General features: G+C 47.4%; 1 protein-coding gene across 5 annotated transcripts in view; it reads left to right on the top strand.

The window, feature by feature from the left end:
* LOC140408721 (coiled-coil domain-containing protein 158-like) overlaps positions 1-16,839 on the top strand; it is a 418,982-nt gene that overhangs the window by 400,825 nt on the left and 1,318 nt on the right. For 4 of the 5 annotated variants that reach the window (XM_072496322.1, XM_072496323.1, XM_072496324.1 and 1 more), the window contains one exon: positions 13,082-13,291. The exons of the other annotated variant lie outside the window; for it this stretch is intronic. In XM_072496322.1, coding sequence (XP_072352423.1) covers positions 13,082-13,291 — 210 coding nt within the window. The remainder of the gene's footprint in view (positions 1-13,081; positions 13,292-16,839) is intronic. 5 annotated transcript variants of the gene reach the window in all.

Here is a 16,839-nt window from a genome sequence, read left to right as displayed (position 1 = left end):
GCTCTGCATTACAAGCCAGCTGTTTAGCCCACTGTGCTAAACCAGCCCCTACAAAAATTGGTTGAGTGGTTAAACAAAAGGTAAGTTTTGGTAGACACCAGATCAAACAGAAGGGAAATAGGAAACAAGGGACATGGAAAAGATAAAGGGAAATATCAGCTGCTGCCCCACCTGCTGAATATTTCCAGCATCTTCTGTTTATATTTCAGATCTGCAGTATTTTATTTATCGGTGCTTAATTTGGGAGTTCCCAATCTTTCATATATCTTTTTGAGTACCCAATTTATTTTTCCAATTAAGGGGCAATTTAGCGTGGCCAATCCACATAGCCTGCACATCTTTGGGTTGTGGGGGCGAAACCCACGCAAACACGGGGAGAATGTGCAAACTCCACACGGACAGTGACCCAAAGCCGGGATCGAATCTGGGACCTTGGCGCCGTGAGACGGCAGTGCTACCACTGCACCACCGTGCTGCCCTTCTTTCATATATCATGGCACGCCACTATACTACAAAAGAATTCTGAGGCACACCTATTAGCTTTTTTTTTGACTCTTTGACAAAGAATCATCTCGACTCTCAACATTAGCTCTGTTCTCTCTCTGCAGGTGCTGTCAGACCTGCTGAGATTGTCTGGAATTTTCTGTTTTTGTTTCTGATTCCAACATTCTCAGTAATTTGCTTTTATCCTGTTTTCTCGGCCTTCTTCTCCCAGGGTTTTTGCTTTTTGTGCAGGTGCATGACAAGAAAGAGTATGACATCACTTTAATTACAGATCATATTTATTTATATACATCATAGATACTTGTCTATGGCTCCAAGTCCTGTTGGTCATGTGCCTGGGCCTGACCAACATAAAAAAATCTAAAGCATGCATCTGCGGTCTTTCTCAGCCAGTGCATGTGGTGGAGGCCCAATATTCTGTTGGCTCTTGGAGATGTTAACCGCAGAGCTGAAGATGAATGTTAGTTTTAGTTTAATGACATGAATTTTGAATTCCCAACCCACGTTGGGGGGGTGGAGGGGGGGGGGGGGGCCTCGTGGCATCAGAACCACTGGCTTAGTTCATTCCATTTCTCTCCCAATAAAGGCCATCTTGAAGTTCTGCTTTTCTGTGAAAAGGATTTTTGTCTATTCTCCATTGTTGAATTTCCTTCTTTCCTCTTTCACTCCTTCTGTTTGATTAGGAACTACCAAAACTTGCCTTTTTGTTCTCTCCTCCCCTGATCCCACCCATTTCCCGATTCTAAACTTGCTTAAAACCTGTTACATCTTTAACTTTTTTTCCAGTTCTGATAGAAGGTCAATAACCTGAAACATTAACTCTCTTTCTCTCTACACAAATGCTGCCTGACCAGCTGCTTATTTTTAGCATTTTCTGCTTTTTTTTCAGGCTTCAACTCTTTTTGTCCTTCTCAGACCAGCATTGGTTGCCACAACCGGGAAATGCCAGCAATCAAGTCCTTTCACTTGTATTGTTACAAGAAAGAGCATGACATCACTTTTTTTTAAGAGTATATTATATACATCATAGATACCTGTCTGCAGACCTGTAGCTTTCTTGGTTGTGAATGGGCCATTGCTGGACTAAGATATCAGTCTCCAGAAACTATTTGCAAACCGGATAACAGATTATTGTCCATCAAATGGAAACAACTGGAATAGAAATGGAAGCTGAATTTTGACTCATTATTGGAATCACAGCACAAGAAGCACATCACAAGTCACTGCAGATTTTCCATAATAGACCTGCTCAAGGTGAGCAGCCCTTCTGGAACACTAAGTTTTAAAAAGTAAGACATATAAAACATGTCATCTGTTTCTGACTACAAGACGAAAAATCACATGAAGTACATGTACTTTGTCTTATATATTGTATTAATTATTACAGTATGAAAAAGGAATATACATTCAGTTTATTGCCTCAAGGCAAAATGATATGTGATGTTTCCCTATGTATTTAAAATCTTGGAGGATGATTAAAAGTGATAAGCTATATTCTAAGAGGCAATGTTCCTTAATCAGACAAATAATTGTGTTGCTATTGGGAATGTTTCTATATTAGACCAAGATCATAATTTTAATCTGAAACCAGCAATGTTCCTTAATCAGACAAACAATTGTGTTGCTATTGGGAATGCTTCTATATTAGACCAAGATCAGAATTTTAATCTGAAACAAGTCATAAATCAGCCAAACCACATCTGGTATTGAGTCGAAATCCCTCCTTTTGTCCATTACAACTTTTCAGACCATCAAGCAATCTTTGGATCAATGAGGATTAACTGGTATGCAATGAAAGCTATGGGCCCTATTACTGAGCTCCTTATGACATGTCAGATATCTGCAGTCTGATCAATTGAATATATTTTAACATATTTTCAAAGTTTCATTGAAAGGCAATGTTCCGGTATTGAAAGTATGGGATATTGCATTACAGTGTTGATGCACGATCAATGACTACTAAAGTGAGGTTATAGTCCAACTGAAAGCTTTAACAAGCTAGATGTTTCCCCCAGCAGCTCGGGTACAGAAAGAAGGCTGCTGGGGCGGCACGGGCTCTTATACCCCGCCTTGCAGGGCGGAGCTACCATACAGCTTGATCAATGGGAAACATACAATATCTACCAATGGTGTTCCAGCATTACTAGGTACCGTAATACCCCAGAGAGACTACCACATTCACCCCCTGTTAAAAAAAGAGTCCGGCGGGGGTGGTGGCTTGGTATTACAACATAGTAACGTGGTAGAGGTTATGGTTATGGAGGTACCGTAATACCTCCATACAGCGTTTTGTCTTATTGTCGTAACTATTTACAATTTCACAATTAACTATATACACTTTAAGATAAAGCAATCAGTCGATCGGGGACCCTGGTCGTCCTCTGTGATCATCGAAGCTCTGGTGGTGACGCCGGTGGAGGCTCGGGTGTCTGTGACTCTGGGACCGTGGCCTCGATCTATGTGGCAGCTTCAACACCCCTAGAAGGTGCTGGTGGGGAAGCCGATTGACCTGGGAAGGGAGCGTCTGCGGTGTGCGTCGGTGGGCGGGGGGGGGGTCTAGACGGGGCCGGCGGAAGAACCGATCCTCCTGAGAAGGGGGCAGCTGTAAGGTGCACCGGTGGGAGGGAGGGTGGGACTGGTGGCTGGGGTGTGCGTGGGGATCCGGCGGTCGCCAGGTCTCGTAGGGAGACCGTATCTTGTCGGCCGTTGGGGTACGCCACATAGGCGTACTGGGGGTTAGCATGGAGAAGATGGACCCTCTTGACGTACGGGTCCGACTTGTGCGCCTGCACGTGTTTGCGGAGCAGGATGGGTCCAGGAGCTGCCAACCAGGTTGGGAGCGAGGTCCCAGAGGAGGACTTCCTGGGGAAGACAAGGAGACGTTCGTGAGGTGTTAGGTTGGTTGTGGTACAAAGCAGTGACCGGATGGAGTGGAGGGCATCCGGGAGGACTCCCTGCCAGCGGGAGACTGGGAGATTCCTGGACCATAGGGCCAATAGGATGGTCTTCCAGACTGTTCCGTTCTCCCTCTCTACCTGTCCATTACCCCGGGGGTTGTAACTGGTCGTCCTGCTCGAGGCGATGCCCTTGCTGAGCAGGAATTGACGCAGTTCATCGCTCATAAAGGAGGACCCCCTATCACTATGTATGTAAGCGGGGAACCCAAACAGCGTAAAGATGCTATGGAGGGCCTTGATGACGGTGGTTGCGGTCATGTCGGGGTAGGGGATGGCGCATGGGAACCGGAAGTACTCGTCAATCACGTTCAGGGAGTACGTGTTGTGGTCGATGGAGGGGAGGGGGCCTTTGAAGTCCATACAAAGGCATTCAAAGGGCTTGGAGATGGTCCACTTGTGCGTTGGCACATGTGCCGCAGGACAGGGCATCAGGAGGCTCGTTTAGCTTCCAGGGACGATACAAGATCTCACAGTATAGGTGGAGAGTTCGATCCTCCACCGCAAGGATCTTATCGTTTTTTATCTTGCCCAGCTGTGCATTATCGAACATGAAGGCAACCGACCGATGGTCAGTGAGGAGCGTGAATCTCCTGCTGGCCAGTAATGCCTCCTATGTCACACAGCTTCTACTATGGCCTGGGCCGCCTTTTCGACTGAGGAGTGGCAGATTTCGGAAGCATGGTGCGTGAGAAGAAGGCCACGAGTCTGCCCGCTTGGTTGAGGGTGGCCACCAGAGCTACGTCGGATGCGTCACTCTCGACCTGGAAGGGAAGGGACTCGTCGATGGCGTGCATTGTGGCCTTTGCAATGTCTGCTTTAATGCAGCTGAAGGCCTGGCGGACCTCTATCGACAGGGGAAAAACTGTGGATTGGATCAGGGGACGGGCCTTGTCCGCATAGTTGGGGACCCACTGGGCATAGTAAGAAAAAAAGCCGAGGCAGCGCATCAGGGCCTTGGAGCAGTGAGGGAGGGGGAACTTCATAAGGGGGCACATGCGTTCAGGGTCGGGGCCTATAACTCCATTTCGCACTACGTAGCCGAGGATGGCTAGGCGGTCGGTGCTAAACACGCATTTATCCTGGTTATACGTAAGGTTAAGGATCTTTGCGGTCTGGAGGAATTTTCGGAGGTTGGTGTCGTGGTCCTGCTGGTCGTGGCCGCAGATGGTGACATCGAGATACGGGAATGTTGCCCGTAAACCGTACCGGTCAACCATTCGGTCCATCTCGTGCTGGAAGAACGAGACCCTGTTAGTGACACCGAAGGGAACCCTTAAGAAATGGTAGAGCCGCCCATCTGCCTCGAAGGCAGTGTATTTGTGGTCACCAGTGCGGATGGAGAGCTGGTGGTAAGCAGGCTTAAGATCCACCGCAGAGAAGACCTTGTAATGCGTGATCCTGTTTACCAGGTCAGATATGCGGGGGAGCGGGTATGCATCCAGCTGCGTAAACCTGTTGATGGTCTGACTGTGTAGTCGATGACCATCCTATGCTTCTCTCCGGTCTTTACCACCACTACTTGAGCTCTCCAGGGACTGTTGCTAGCTTCAATGACCCCTTCCCTCAGTAGCCTTTGGACCTCTGACCTAATGAAGGTCCGGTCCTGGGCACTTTATCATCTGCTCCTGGTGGCAACGGGTTTGCAATCCGGGGTGAGGTTCGCAAACAGGGAAGGCGGATCGACCTTGAGGGTCGCGAGGCTGCAGACGGAGAGAGGGGGTATAGGGCCGCCAAATTTGAAAGTTAGACTTTGGAGGCTGCACTGGAAGTCTAACCCGAGGAGTGTGGCCGCGCAGAGGTGGGGAAGGACATAGAGCCGGTAATTTTTAAACTCCCTTCCCTGGACCGTGAGGTTTGCGACACAAAACCCCTTTATCTCTACTGAGTGGGAACCGGAGGCCAGGGAGATATTTTGATGGACGAGGAGAGAACAGCGCCTTATCGTGTTGGGGTGTATGAAGCTCTCCATGCTCCCAGAGTCGAGTAAGCAGGACGTCTCGTGCCCGTTGATTAGTATCGTTGTAGTAGTTGAGAGTGTTCGAGCCCGGGACTGGTCCAGGGTCACCGAGGCTAATCGCGGCAGCAGTTGAATGTTCTCTTTGGGCGGTGTGTGGTCAGCCGAGCTGGGGTCATGGGAGTCTATCCAAGATGGCGGCGCACATTGGTCGCACATGGCTGAGGTGCACAAAATGGCAACACCCATCCATCACATGTGGCGTCCGTGGGACAAGATGGCGGCGCCCGGAGGCCGCACGTAGCCCTGGAGGAGGAAGATGGCGCGCCCACTGGCCGCACGGGGACCGTGGAGAGGATTGTGGTGGCGGTCCGCATTCGCCACCGGAGACCGCAGCAACCGCCCGGGCCTGGCATACCGCCACGACGTGGCCCTTTTTACCGCATCCCTTGCAGGTGGATGCGTGGGCCGGGCAGCGCTGCCGGGTGTGCTTGGCCTGCCCGCAAAAATAGCAGCGGGGCGACCCGGGGTTGCCAGGCTGTCTTGCAGCACAAGCTTGTGGGGTGATGGGCAATGTCTCGGGGTCAGCCACGCGATCGGGGACGTAAGCGCGGGCGTTTCGGGAGGCCATATCCAGGGAGCAGGCCAGGGCCCTTGCATCCTTGAGGCCGAGGATGTCTTTCTACAGCATTCGCTGGCGGATTTTTGAGGACAGCATTCCTGCAACGAAAGCGTCCCGGATCAAAAGTTCTGTGTGGTTGCTCGCCGAAACTTGCGGGCAGCTGTAGTTTCTCCCCAACACCAGGAGTGCACGGTAGAATTCTTCCAGCGATTTCCCCAGGGATTTGTCGCCTCGTTGCTAGCAGATGTTGGGCGTAGACCTGGTTTACCGGGCGAATATAATGTCCTTTTAGCAGCTCCATTGCTGCATCAAAGTCGTCCGCGTCCTCGATGAGGGTGTAAATTTTTGGCTCACCCTCGAGTGAAGGACTTGCAATTTCTGTTCTCCCGTGGGTGTGTTTTCGGCCATTCCGAGATATCCGTTAAAACATGCCAGCCAGTGTTTGAAGGTTGCTGCTGAGTTTGCCGTGTGGGGGCTGAGTTGCAGACACTCTGGCTTGATTCGGAGCTCCATCCTTTGAAACCTAGCTTATTAAATTGATGCACAATCAATGACTACTAAAGCGAGGTTGTAGTCCAACTGAAGGCTTTAATAAGCTAGATGTTTCCCCCAGCAGCTCAGGTACAGAAAGAAGGCTGCTGGGGCGGCACGGGCTCTTATACCCCGCCTTGCAGGGCGGAGCTACCATACAGCTTGACCAATGGGAAACATACAATATCTACCAATGGTGTTTCAGCATTACTAGGTACCGTAATACCACTACACAGACTACCACAAGTGTTAACCAGTAAAAGGAATGAATTGGTTAATTAAGAATCGACTGAGTCACTCACCCAATTATTTCATCTGAGATAAACTGAAACTGCATGAGTATGTTTCTTGGTCAGTGCCAATGCTGTGAGACATTGACTGTGCTGCTTCCGATTTTAAAACCAAGAAGTTCGATAAAGTATAAATTGGCCATGGGGCAAATCAGCACACACACACACACACACACACACACACACACACACACGGTGAAAATGTACAGCATGTGTAGCCAATCTGGAAATCCTGGGTCAATGTGTAGTAAACACCACTAGTCACACACTACATGTATTACGGTATTGCCACTGTACTACAGTTAACACAGTAAATCCCAGCCTGCTGGCTTCTCCCAGCAGGCGCTGTATAAAAGTGTATGCTCTCCTGCGCTGCTTCCATTCTGGTTCCAGCTGCAGAAGGCTCAACATCTAGTGCAATAAAGCCTCAATAGTTTCATCATTTCGTCCCGTGGTCATTGATGGTACATTACAGTATACTTTAATTGTAGATTTGTTTTTAGGATTTTGCTCATGCCTAAAATGTACAGAAAGCCAACATGTCTTCCATAGTCCCGACCAATTTGTTACTTTATATACATGGGACAAAACAGCTCTGGCTTCTGATACCAAACTCAGGCACCTTTATGACAGAGCTACCTTACCTGGTAAGGGAGCAAACAGCATTACTCTGTTCAATACGTATGTTTGGCTTTTTAAATACCTCTTCCTTCCCCTCCCCCCATATCATGCTAAAAAGGACATGTTATAAAGCAGCAGTGTGTGTCTTGCACCCGCCAACCTTCAAGTTTACACAGGTCAAGGACTTCAGGTGGTGGGGATGTGCTGAGAAGTCACGCATCAGGTGGCTCTCCTCCTACGATCCCGAAAATAGGCTCTTTTCCAGGCTTTTTTCACCATAACCCGCTAATACGGACAAAAAAATATCCCCGCACTTCATCCAACATCAGCGTGAAGGGAGATGCTGAACAGCAGCTACTCCAGACGCCGTATAGAAACAGGAAGTGGAAACGGCCAGGAGAAGCAAATGGCTGAGCCGACAGGCATGAGGTGTCGAAACTCAATTCTCGCCAGAGTGAGAAGGACCAACCCCCTGCACAAGGAGCGCCCCCCCCCCCCCCCCCCCAACCAGGGGTTGGTTGGAGGATGTTTCTCTCAAGGGAACTGAGAACACCGAGAGGAGACGAAAACTGACATCCAGGCTGTGGTCAGGGTGGCGGTCGCAGAAGCTCTGGCGACCCTTCAGATGGCCCTAGACACAGCGGAGAGGTGACTGCAAGACCAGGAAAGCACCATAAAGGCATTGGAGAAGGCCTCAACAGACCAGGGTGACCGGATCGCCGCCCTAGAAAAGGAAATATCGAGGCTGGTCGTGACGCAGGTGAGTCTGAAAGGAAAAATTGAGGATCAGGAAAACCGATCAGGGCAGCAAAACCTACGGATTGTGGGCCTGCCAGAACCCCACAGACTATGTGGCCCAAATGCTGGGCAATCTGGTGAAAGGGACAGCTTCCCCAACCCACCAGAAATAGACCAAGCCCACCGGTCGCTTCATCCAAAACCCAAAGCCAGGGAATAGCCGAGGGCGATAATTGCTAAAATGCACTGGTACGCTGAACATGATCATGACCCCCATCCGGGAAAAGACCTCCTGAGGTGTTCATCTCCCTGGATGCAGAAATGAATGGAAGTACCTTATAGAGGTACTGGAGCAGTTCGGGCTTGGAGCAGGGTGAAACTCCTGTATAATGCTCCCACAGCAAGCTGTATGGACAAATACAACTAACTCTAATTACTTCCAGCTGCACGGAGGCACAAGGCAGAGATGCCCGTTGTCCATGCTGCTGTTCGCTCAGGACGGCAAAGAATTGGAAAGGGATCCGGAGAGGGGAAAGAGAGCACAGAGTCTCGCTCTATGCGGATAACCTACTTCTCTACATCTAGGACCCAACAAAGCAACATGGAAGGAATCGCTCTTGAGAATTTGGAGCCTTCTCAGGCTACAAACTCAACCTGGGCAAAAGTGAGATCTTCCCAGTGAACCCAAAAAGGGGGGGGGCAGAGCTGGAGGGATTGCCATTTAAACAGGGCCGGCACAAATTCCACTACCTGGGGATCCAAATCGCCCATCGCTGGACAGGGATCCACAAATGGAACCTGACCAGTCTGGTGGAGAAAGTAAAAAAGGACCTGCAGAGGTGGGATACAGTCCCACTCTTCCTGACAAGGAGAGGTCAGATGATCAAGATGAACGTACTGCCCAGGTTCTCTTCCTGTTCAGACCTATACCAGTCTACATCCTTAAGGCCTTCTTCAACTCATTACAAAAACTGATCTTGGTGTTGGTGGGGGGGCGGTTCTCAAGGATCCCTAAAAAGGTGCTGCAGAGAACAAGATCCTTGGGGGGAACTAGCACTCCCAAACCTGCAATATTACCACTGGGCAGCAACTGCGGAGCGGGTAAAGGGGTGGAAAAAGGAGCCAGAAACCGAGTGGGTGTATATGGAGGAGGGTTCCTGCAGGGGGACCTCCCTCCGGGCCCTGGTCACGGCGGTGCTCCCATCCCCACCAAACACTCAACAAGCCCAGTGGTGATAACAACACTCTGGCCGTGGAACCAACTGCAACAGCACTCCGGGCGAACCAAAATGTCCATTACGGCCCCCATCCACAATAACCACAGGTTCTCACCCGCGACAAAAGGTGGAGACAGGACAGAGAGATGCTGACAGTTAGGGACATGTACACAAACAACAGACTGACAACACTAGAGGAACTAACAGAGAAGTTCCAGCTGACGGGGCAATGAGCCAAGATATATGCAGGCCACAAATGTCCTACGTAGGGAAACAAGGACATACTCACTATCACTGCCACAGTCTTTGCTAGAGGACCTCCTGGACATGAACATCTTAGGGAGGGGGAAACTACGGCGATCTGTATGGGTGATTACTGGGAAGGGCAAACACACAATTGGACGAGACAAGAGAAAAATGGGAGGAGGACTTAGGATTTGAAATAGCGTAGTGACTCTGGAGCGAAGCACTGCAGAGGGTCAATTCCGCATCCACTTGCGCAAGGCTAAGCCTAATGCAGCTGAAAGTGGTACACAGAGCCCACTTAACTAGAACCCGAATGAGTAAGTTCTTCCCGGAGGTGGATGATAAATGTGAACGGTACCAATGAGGCCCGGCCAACCACGCCCATGTGTTCTGGGCTTGCACAGACTCATCGGGTTCGGGACAGGCTTCTTCGAGGCAATGTCCAAGATGGTAGGGATGAGAGTGGAGCCATGCCTGAGAGTGGCAGTCTTCGGGGTCTCAGAACAGCCAGATCTCTTCTTGAGGAGGAGGGCCGATGCCCTTGCCTTTGCCTCCCTAATCACCCGCCAGAGAATCCTGCTCGGCTGGCGATCAGCAGCATTACCTAAAGCTGCGAGCTGGCTGTCCGACCTGTCGGAATTTCTCCAGATGGAGAAAATCTAACTTGCCATCCGGGTGTCGGAAGAAGGCTTCCACAGACATGAGAGCCATTCACTCAGTCGTTCCAAGACCTGTTTGCAGCCAAGAGCGAGTAAACAGAAGGGAGCTGAAAGCGACGACACAACGAATGGCAATAAAGGGGGAGGAGACGGAGGGGAGGGAAGGGAACAAAGAAACATGGAACCCAACCAGGCTCAGCAATCAACAAAATACACAGCGTCACGCCAATCAAACATAAACGAGATACAGGAGCTGATGAGAAGAGGGCACACCAGACAATTAGAAGGGGAGGGGTGGGGGCAAGAAGAAAGTGGGGGGGGGGGGGACCCAACTGGGAATAAGTACTTACTGGAGAATGCAAAATAAGAAGCTGCAACCGATGTATATATAATTTTTCTTTTCCTTTTCTGTTGTTTTCAGTATATCTTCACAATTGTCTTTGTTTTATATAGCTTAAAAATCCTTAATAAAAACATTTATAAATAAAACGTTTACACAGGTCAGGTGTAAATGAAGCTAATTTCAATAAATTGTACCACTGAGCTTTATGGAGGTATACAATATTTTGTCATCCAAGAGTAGAACCATGCAAGCTAAAATAATGACTTATATTCAACACAGTGAAGTGCAAGAAAGAACAAAGGAGAGTTGCTGTTTAGCACAATGGTTAGAATTGTCCTTGAAGTTCAAGGGACCTGTTTAATCCTTTGAAAAATGTTCCACTCACAGCTTTTTCAATTTGAAAACACTCCAGCAATATTTTTCCAAGTTCTTCCCTCAGTTCCAGCTTTCATTGTAATGCTCAGATGATCATCTGTAATGTAGTAAAACACCCCAAGGCATTTCAAAAGAATATTAAACAAAATTTCACAAAGCCACATAAGGACATCATAAGGATGATACAACCTCCTCTCAGCTTTTGGTTAAGGACTCCCTTAATACTTGGATAAGTACCTTAACCTGCAGGGCTACAGGCCAAGGATGGTGTTAAAGAGGAAAAGGAGAGGCAGAGAGAAAATGTCAGTTGCAAACACAGCTGACAATGATGATGCAACAAAATAGTGGATACTGAAGAGACCAGAATAGAATGACTCTGCTCTTGCGTTTTTAACTGGATTGCCCCATAAGGATCTTATGGTCGGAAGCTCATTTCATATTAAATATGACAGCAAAATTGTGAACAATCTAGTTCCTCAAAATTGCCAGATTGAGTCAGTGGCAAGGGAATGGAGTTTGTGGTGGGAACCAAGGCAAGGCTTCAGTCTTCCCAATACTTAATTGGAGGAAATTTCTGCTCATCCAGTACTGGTTGACTGCCCGTAGAAATGTTGAGTGAAGTGGTGATTAGGTAGAGCATATACATGGAAACTGATGCTGTGCTTTTGGATGACGTTGCTGAGGAGCAGTATGTAGATTAAGAGTTGTTTAGGTACTGTGCCAGGGTCAGGAAACAGATTGGAGAGATTCAAATATGGAGTTCCAGGACAGGCAACAGTACAAATGTTCAATTTGAAATTTAATTTCTCTCCCTGCCCCAGCATATAGTGGACGTCTCCACAAATCTTAAAAGAGATCTACACTTCACCCTTCAAGGCCACAAAACATTAATTCAGACGGCTGATTTAAATGAGAAAATGTTTGAAAACCAAGTTACCAAAGAAGAATAATGGATTTCCCATGACCAGATGAATTTATTTTTGATTTTCCACTCATGTTAAGCACATTGGGATGTTTTACTACGTGAAAGCCTTATTGTCCGCACAAACATTTGCTTACACCTAACTATTGCAACATTTAAAATGAAACTTCAGCCAAGCCTATTGACCAACTGAAAAAGCAAGTAGGACTGAACCCATGACTTCAGTTACATAAAATAGAGGTTCACAGGTGCAATTGCTTATTTTGATTAGTCATGGAGATAGATCCGGGGCGTCATTCTCCGACCCCCCGCCGGGTCGGAGAATGGCCGTTGGCCGCCGTGAATCCCGCCCCCACCCCCGCCGAAGACTCCGCTCCCGGAGATTGGGCGGGGGCGGGAATCCGGCCGCGCCGGTTGGCGGGACCCCCCGCTGGATTCTCCGGCCCGGATGGGCCGAAGTCCCGCCCAGGAATTGCCTGTCCCGCCGACGTAAATCAAACCTGGTATTTACCGGCGGGACCAGGCGGCGTGGGCGGGCTCCGGGGTCCTGGGGGGGGGCGCGGGGCGATCTGACCCCGGGGGGCCCACCGATCCGCGGGCGGGCCTGTGCCGTGGGGGCACTCTTTCCCTTCCGCCTCCGCCACGGTCTCTACCATGGCGGAGGCGGAAGTGACTCTCCCCACTGCGCATGCGCGGGAAACTGACAGCGGCCGCTGACGCTCCCGCGCATGCGCTGGGAAACTGACAGCGGCCGCTGACGCTCCCGCGCATGCGCCGCATTTCCGCGCCAGCTGGCGGGGCAACAAACGCCATTTCCGCCAGCTGGCGGGGCGGAAATCCCTCCGGCGTCGGCCTAGCCCCTCAATGTTGGGGCTAGGCCGCCAAAGATGCGGAGACTTCCGCACCTTTTTGCCGGCGCGATGCCCGTCTGATTTGCGCCGGCTTTGGCGCCAGTCGGCGGGCATCCCGCCGTTGGGGGAGAATTTCGCCCCAGTTCTCTGCTGATCTGATTGCAGCAACCCATAGTGATGCATCTAGTGTCAGTTAACTACATATTTCAGTTACATTTCGCTAAAGATAAAACATGCTTTTCTCCCTGCAGCAGACCACTCATTACAGATAGGTGGTCCATGTTACACCTCCTCCCCTAAGCATCACAGTCCATCAGAGAGATCGCCAGTATCTTCCTTGCTAACTGGCTCACTGTGTGAGCACAGACGGGAAACCTCGGTCCTCGATGACCTGTGCCCTTCAAGGACCAGCTACATGTCAGCACCATATTCAGAAAATGAACTTCACTTCCAAAGTGCCGGTAAGAACAATTGTGTACCCAATGAGAGAAAAGGGAGGCCACTAAAACTTATCATGTGTTAATGTTATATCAACAACACAAGATTGTTGGTTCAAAAACACATCCGTTGTCAGTATAGATTGCAATATTTTAAACTTTAAGCTTTGAATCAAAACTAAAGCCACGTAAAAGGTATATGGGTGTCATTAGCAAAAAAGACATTAAAATCTTATGGTTGTTGAACCAGAGTTCCCAAGCAAATTGCAGCACGTTAAGCCAAGTTCCACCAAATATATAGGATTACATAAGATATATAGTACAGAAACCATTCAGCCCAACCAATCCATGCCAGTGTTTATGCTCTACTTGAGTGTCCTCCCATCTTTTCCCATCAAAATCTACCATCTATTCCTTTCTCCCTCATATGTGCTTGCCTGGTTTCCCCTCAAGTGCATCCATACTACTTACTTCAACTACTCCCTGTGGCAGGGAGTTCTACATTTTCACCACCATGGGGGTGAAAAATTCTTGTGAATTTTCTATTGGATTTCATAGTGGCTAACTTAGACCATAAAATATAGGAGCAGAATTAGCCCACTGGGCCCATCGAGTCTGCTCCGCCATTCGGGTCATGGCTGATATGTTATTCACCCCCATTCTTCTGCCTTCTCCCTATAACCCCTGATCCCATTATTAATCAATTATATTAATGGCCTCCAGGTATATTTCACCCCACAAAAGAAAACATTCTCTCTGTATTCACTCTAACAAAACCTTTCATAATTGTAAAGACCTCTATTAGGTCACCTCCTCCCCCCTTCAAAAGAGAACATCCAGCCAGTCAGTCTTTTGCTGTTGTGTACACCTATGTTTCTGGTATTATCCTTGTTAATCTCTGTACTATCTCTTGTACCTCTACCATTTTTATAATAGGGCGACCAGAACTGCATTGTACTCTAGTCTGTCCAGGTTTGGAGAGCATACCTTCTCTACTTTTCAATTCTATCCCTTTAGAAATAAAACCCAGTGCTTGGTTTGCTTTAAAATAAATTGCCTTGCTGTGGCGCAACTTTTAGGGATCAATGTTTTATACTCCGATTCCTTTGTTCCTCAATCCCACCCAGACTTGCACATTCCCAGTGATAAGTGACCTCTCTAGTCTTCCCATCAGAATGTACTACCTCAGATTTATGAGTTGAACTGTAATGTTCTATATCTATGGACGATAAGGGAATTCTGTAGATGGGCTTTAAGAGTGGTTTCACAGGTCGGCGCAACATCGAGGGCCGAAGGGCCTGTAATGTTCTATGTTCTAATGTGCCAATTATTGGCCCATTTTGCAATTTTATTAATATCCTCCTGTAATGTGGTGTAGTCCTCCTCTGTATTGGCTGTTCCACACACACTTCCACCCCCTCCAAACTTGGTGTCATCTGTGAATTTAGAAAGAGTTTTTTGATTAAAAAAAACAAATTAATGTACATTATGAACACCAGTGGACCCAGCACTGCTCAATGTGGAACACCACTTCCCACCTGCTACTCAATGACTACCTTCTCTTCCCACACACGGCTTTCAGTCTTGAAGCCAATGTGTCTGTGTTAGCTCTCTGAAGGTGCCTTTTCACAGCCCTGCACCTTTTTCCTTTTCAGGCAATAGCCCTCGATTGAACCTACCCTCGATCGAACCTGCCTCCTCCACACACTCCAGCAGTGCATTCCAGTTCCTAACCACTCACTGCGTAGTTTATCATGTCACCATTCCTTCTTTCACCAATTACTTTAAATCTGTGCCCTCCGATTCTTGAACCCAAGACGTTTCTCCCCATACCCTACAGTATTTTGAATATCTCTATTAAATCTCCCCTCAATCTTCATTTCCCCAAGAATAGTTCCTGTTTTTATAAGGAAGCACTCCTTTCTAGTGTGTGGTGTCTTTGACCTTATCAATCTATTCTGGGATACCTATTGAAGCCTCATAGTCTATCCCCTCATTTTTTAAAAATCATGTTTGATCAAGCAAAATTTAAAAATCCATGCTATTAATTTCTCAGTTCCAGAGGTGGTTCTATTTTCAGTTTAGTAAAGATTATTAGTTTTACTAGAATTGATGTTAAACTGATTGGCCAAAATTCTGTTCATGTTCTTTCCTTTCTCCCCCCCCCCCCCCCTTCCCTTAATATAGGAATTACATTAGCTACCACCAATCCTCTGGCACTATGCCTTTCTCTAACAAGTAAAAATAATGCACCAGCTGTCTCTTCCCTAGTTTTTTAAATTAAATATGTGGATGTGTTTGTTGGTGGGTGTAAATTTGGATGAAAATGTGAAAAGGAGAATAAAAAATATTTTTAAAAATTTATAAAAATATTTATTAAAAAAGATTAAATATGTGGATGCATATCCAATCTACCCAGATGCTTTATCCAGAGTTTGTTTGTTCAATACGTTCTTTTTATTTTTTTAAAAAAATATGCTGCTCATTTATACATCTCCCTTTGCGATCTCTTATGCGATATTTTCCTGTCTGTCCAATAAGGTCCTATTTTCATCACAACCTCCCTTTAATTCATATGCCTGGAAAACATTTCACTATTTAACTTCATGTTTTGGATCATTTCTCAGTTCCGTTTTGTTTTCATAATTGTTTTTTGCCTTCAATACCAATCTCGACATAGCACATCCACTCTGTCGAGGAGTGCCCATTCTTACTTTGCATCTCCCTCTTCTTTATTCATCCATGGAGTCCCACCCAATGTTTCATTTGTTCTTTCCTTTTAGTGGAATGTTTTTCATGCATTCTGTTGAGCAGAATATCAAAATTTCCCCAATTAAAGCATCATTATTGTTTGCCCATTTGATTTTAATTGGAGCGGAGTGAGTGGGAGGAAGCCTGTGGTAGTCCCAGAACAGCTTTTACATTACCAGGATTTCCCAGATAGATTTTCCCCATTATTTCAAAAATCTAAGTTTGAGCCCAGCCCACCAGCATGATAGTGGGGAAATACTGCTGAGGAAGCCTACTTGGTATCAGCAGGTTTACCCATTGGCTGCACCACTCCAAAGAAAGAGAAAATTCCACTATCTATGCTCAGTCCTTAAAATCAACTTTTCCCCCAATCCGATAACGGTTTTCATCACACTTTTACCCTCACCTCAAAATTAATTATGGTCACTATTACCCAAATGTTCCTCTACTTACCTGCAGAGGTTAGCCCCCTCCTAGATCCATGAATGAATCCTGCCTTGTTGGGCTCTTTAGATATTGGAGTTAGAATGGAGCCCTGTGCCCATTGCAAGCATCTATTCCCTTATCTCCTTTGCCAACCTCAATGTTGGGGTTGGTGAAATTCCCATGATTTATTTTTTTTAAACTCATTCCCAAAAAAAGGTGAGCCAAGAACAGCCCATTATCCTGGTTATCTTTATCCATCGGGATTATATTTTTGTCTTGCTGACATTTTCCTCCTATCTTTGCAAAATGTTATACCCTGCAACGTACAACTGAGTCAGTGGAGAGATGGTTTAGCTCAGTGGGCTAGACAGCTGGTTTGTGATGGCAAACAAGGC

This window comes from Scyliorhinus torazame, chromosome 3, assembly GCF_047496885.1.
Source record: "Scyliorhinus torazame isolate Kashiwa2021f chromosome 3, sScyTor2.1, whole genome shotgun sequence".
Lineage (NCBI taxonomy): Eukaryota > Metazoa > Chordata > Chondrichthyes > Carcharhiniformes > Scyliorhinidae > Scyliorhinus > Scyliorhinus torazame.
Note: the sequence above shows the minus strand (reverse complement) of the source record. Positions and strands in the feature narration are given on the sequence as shown.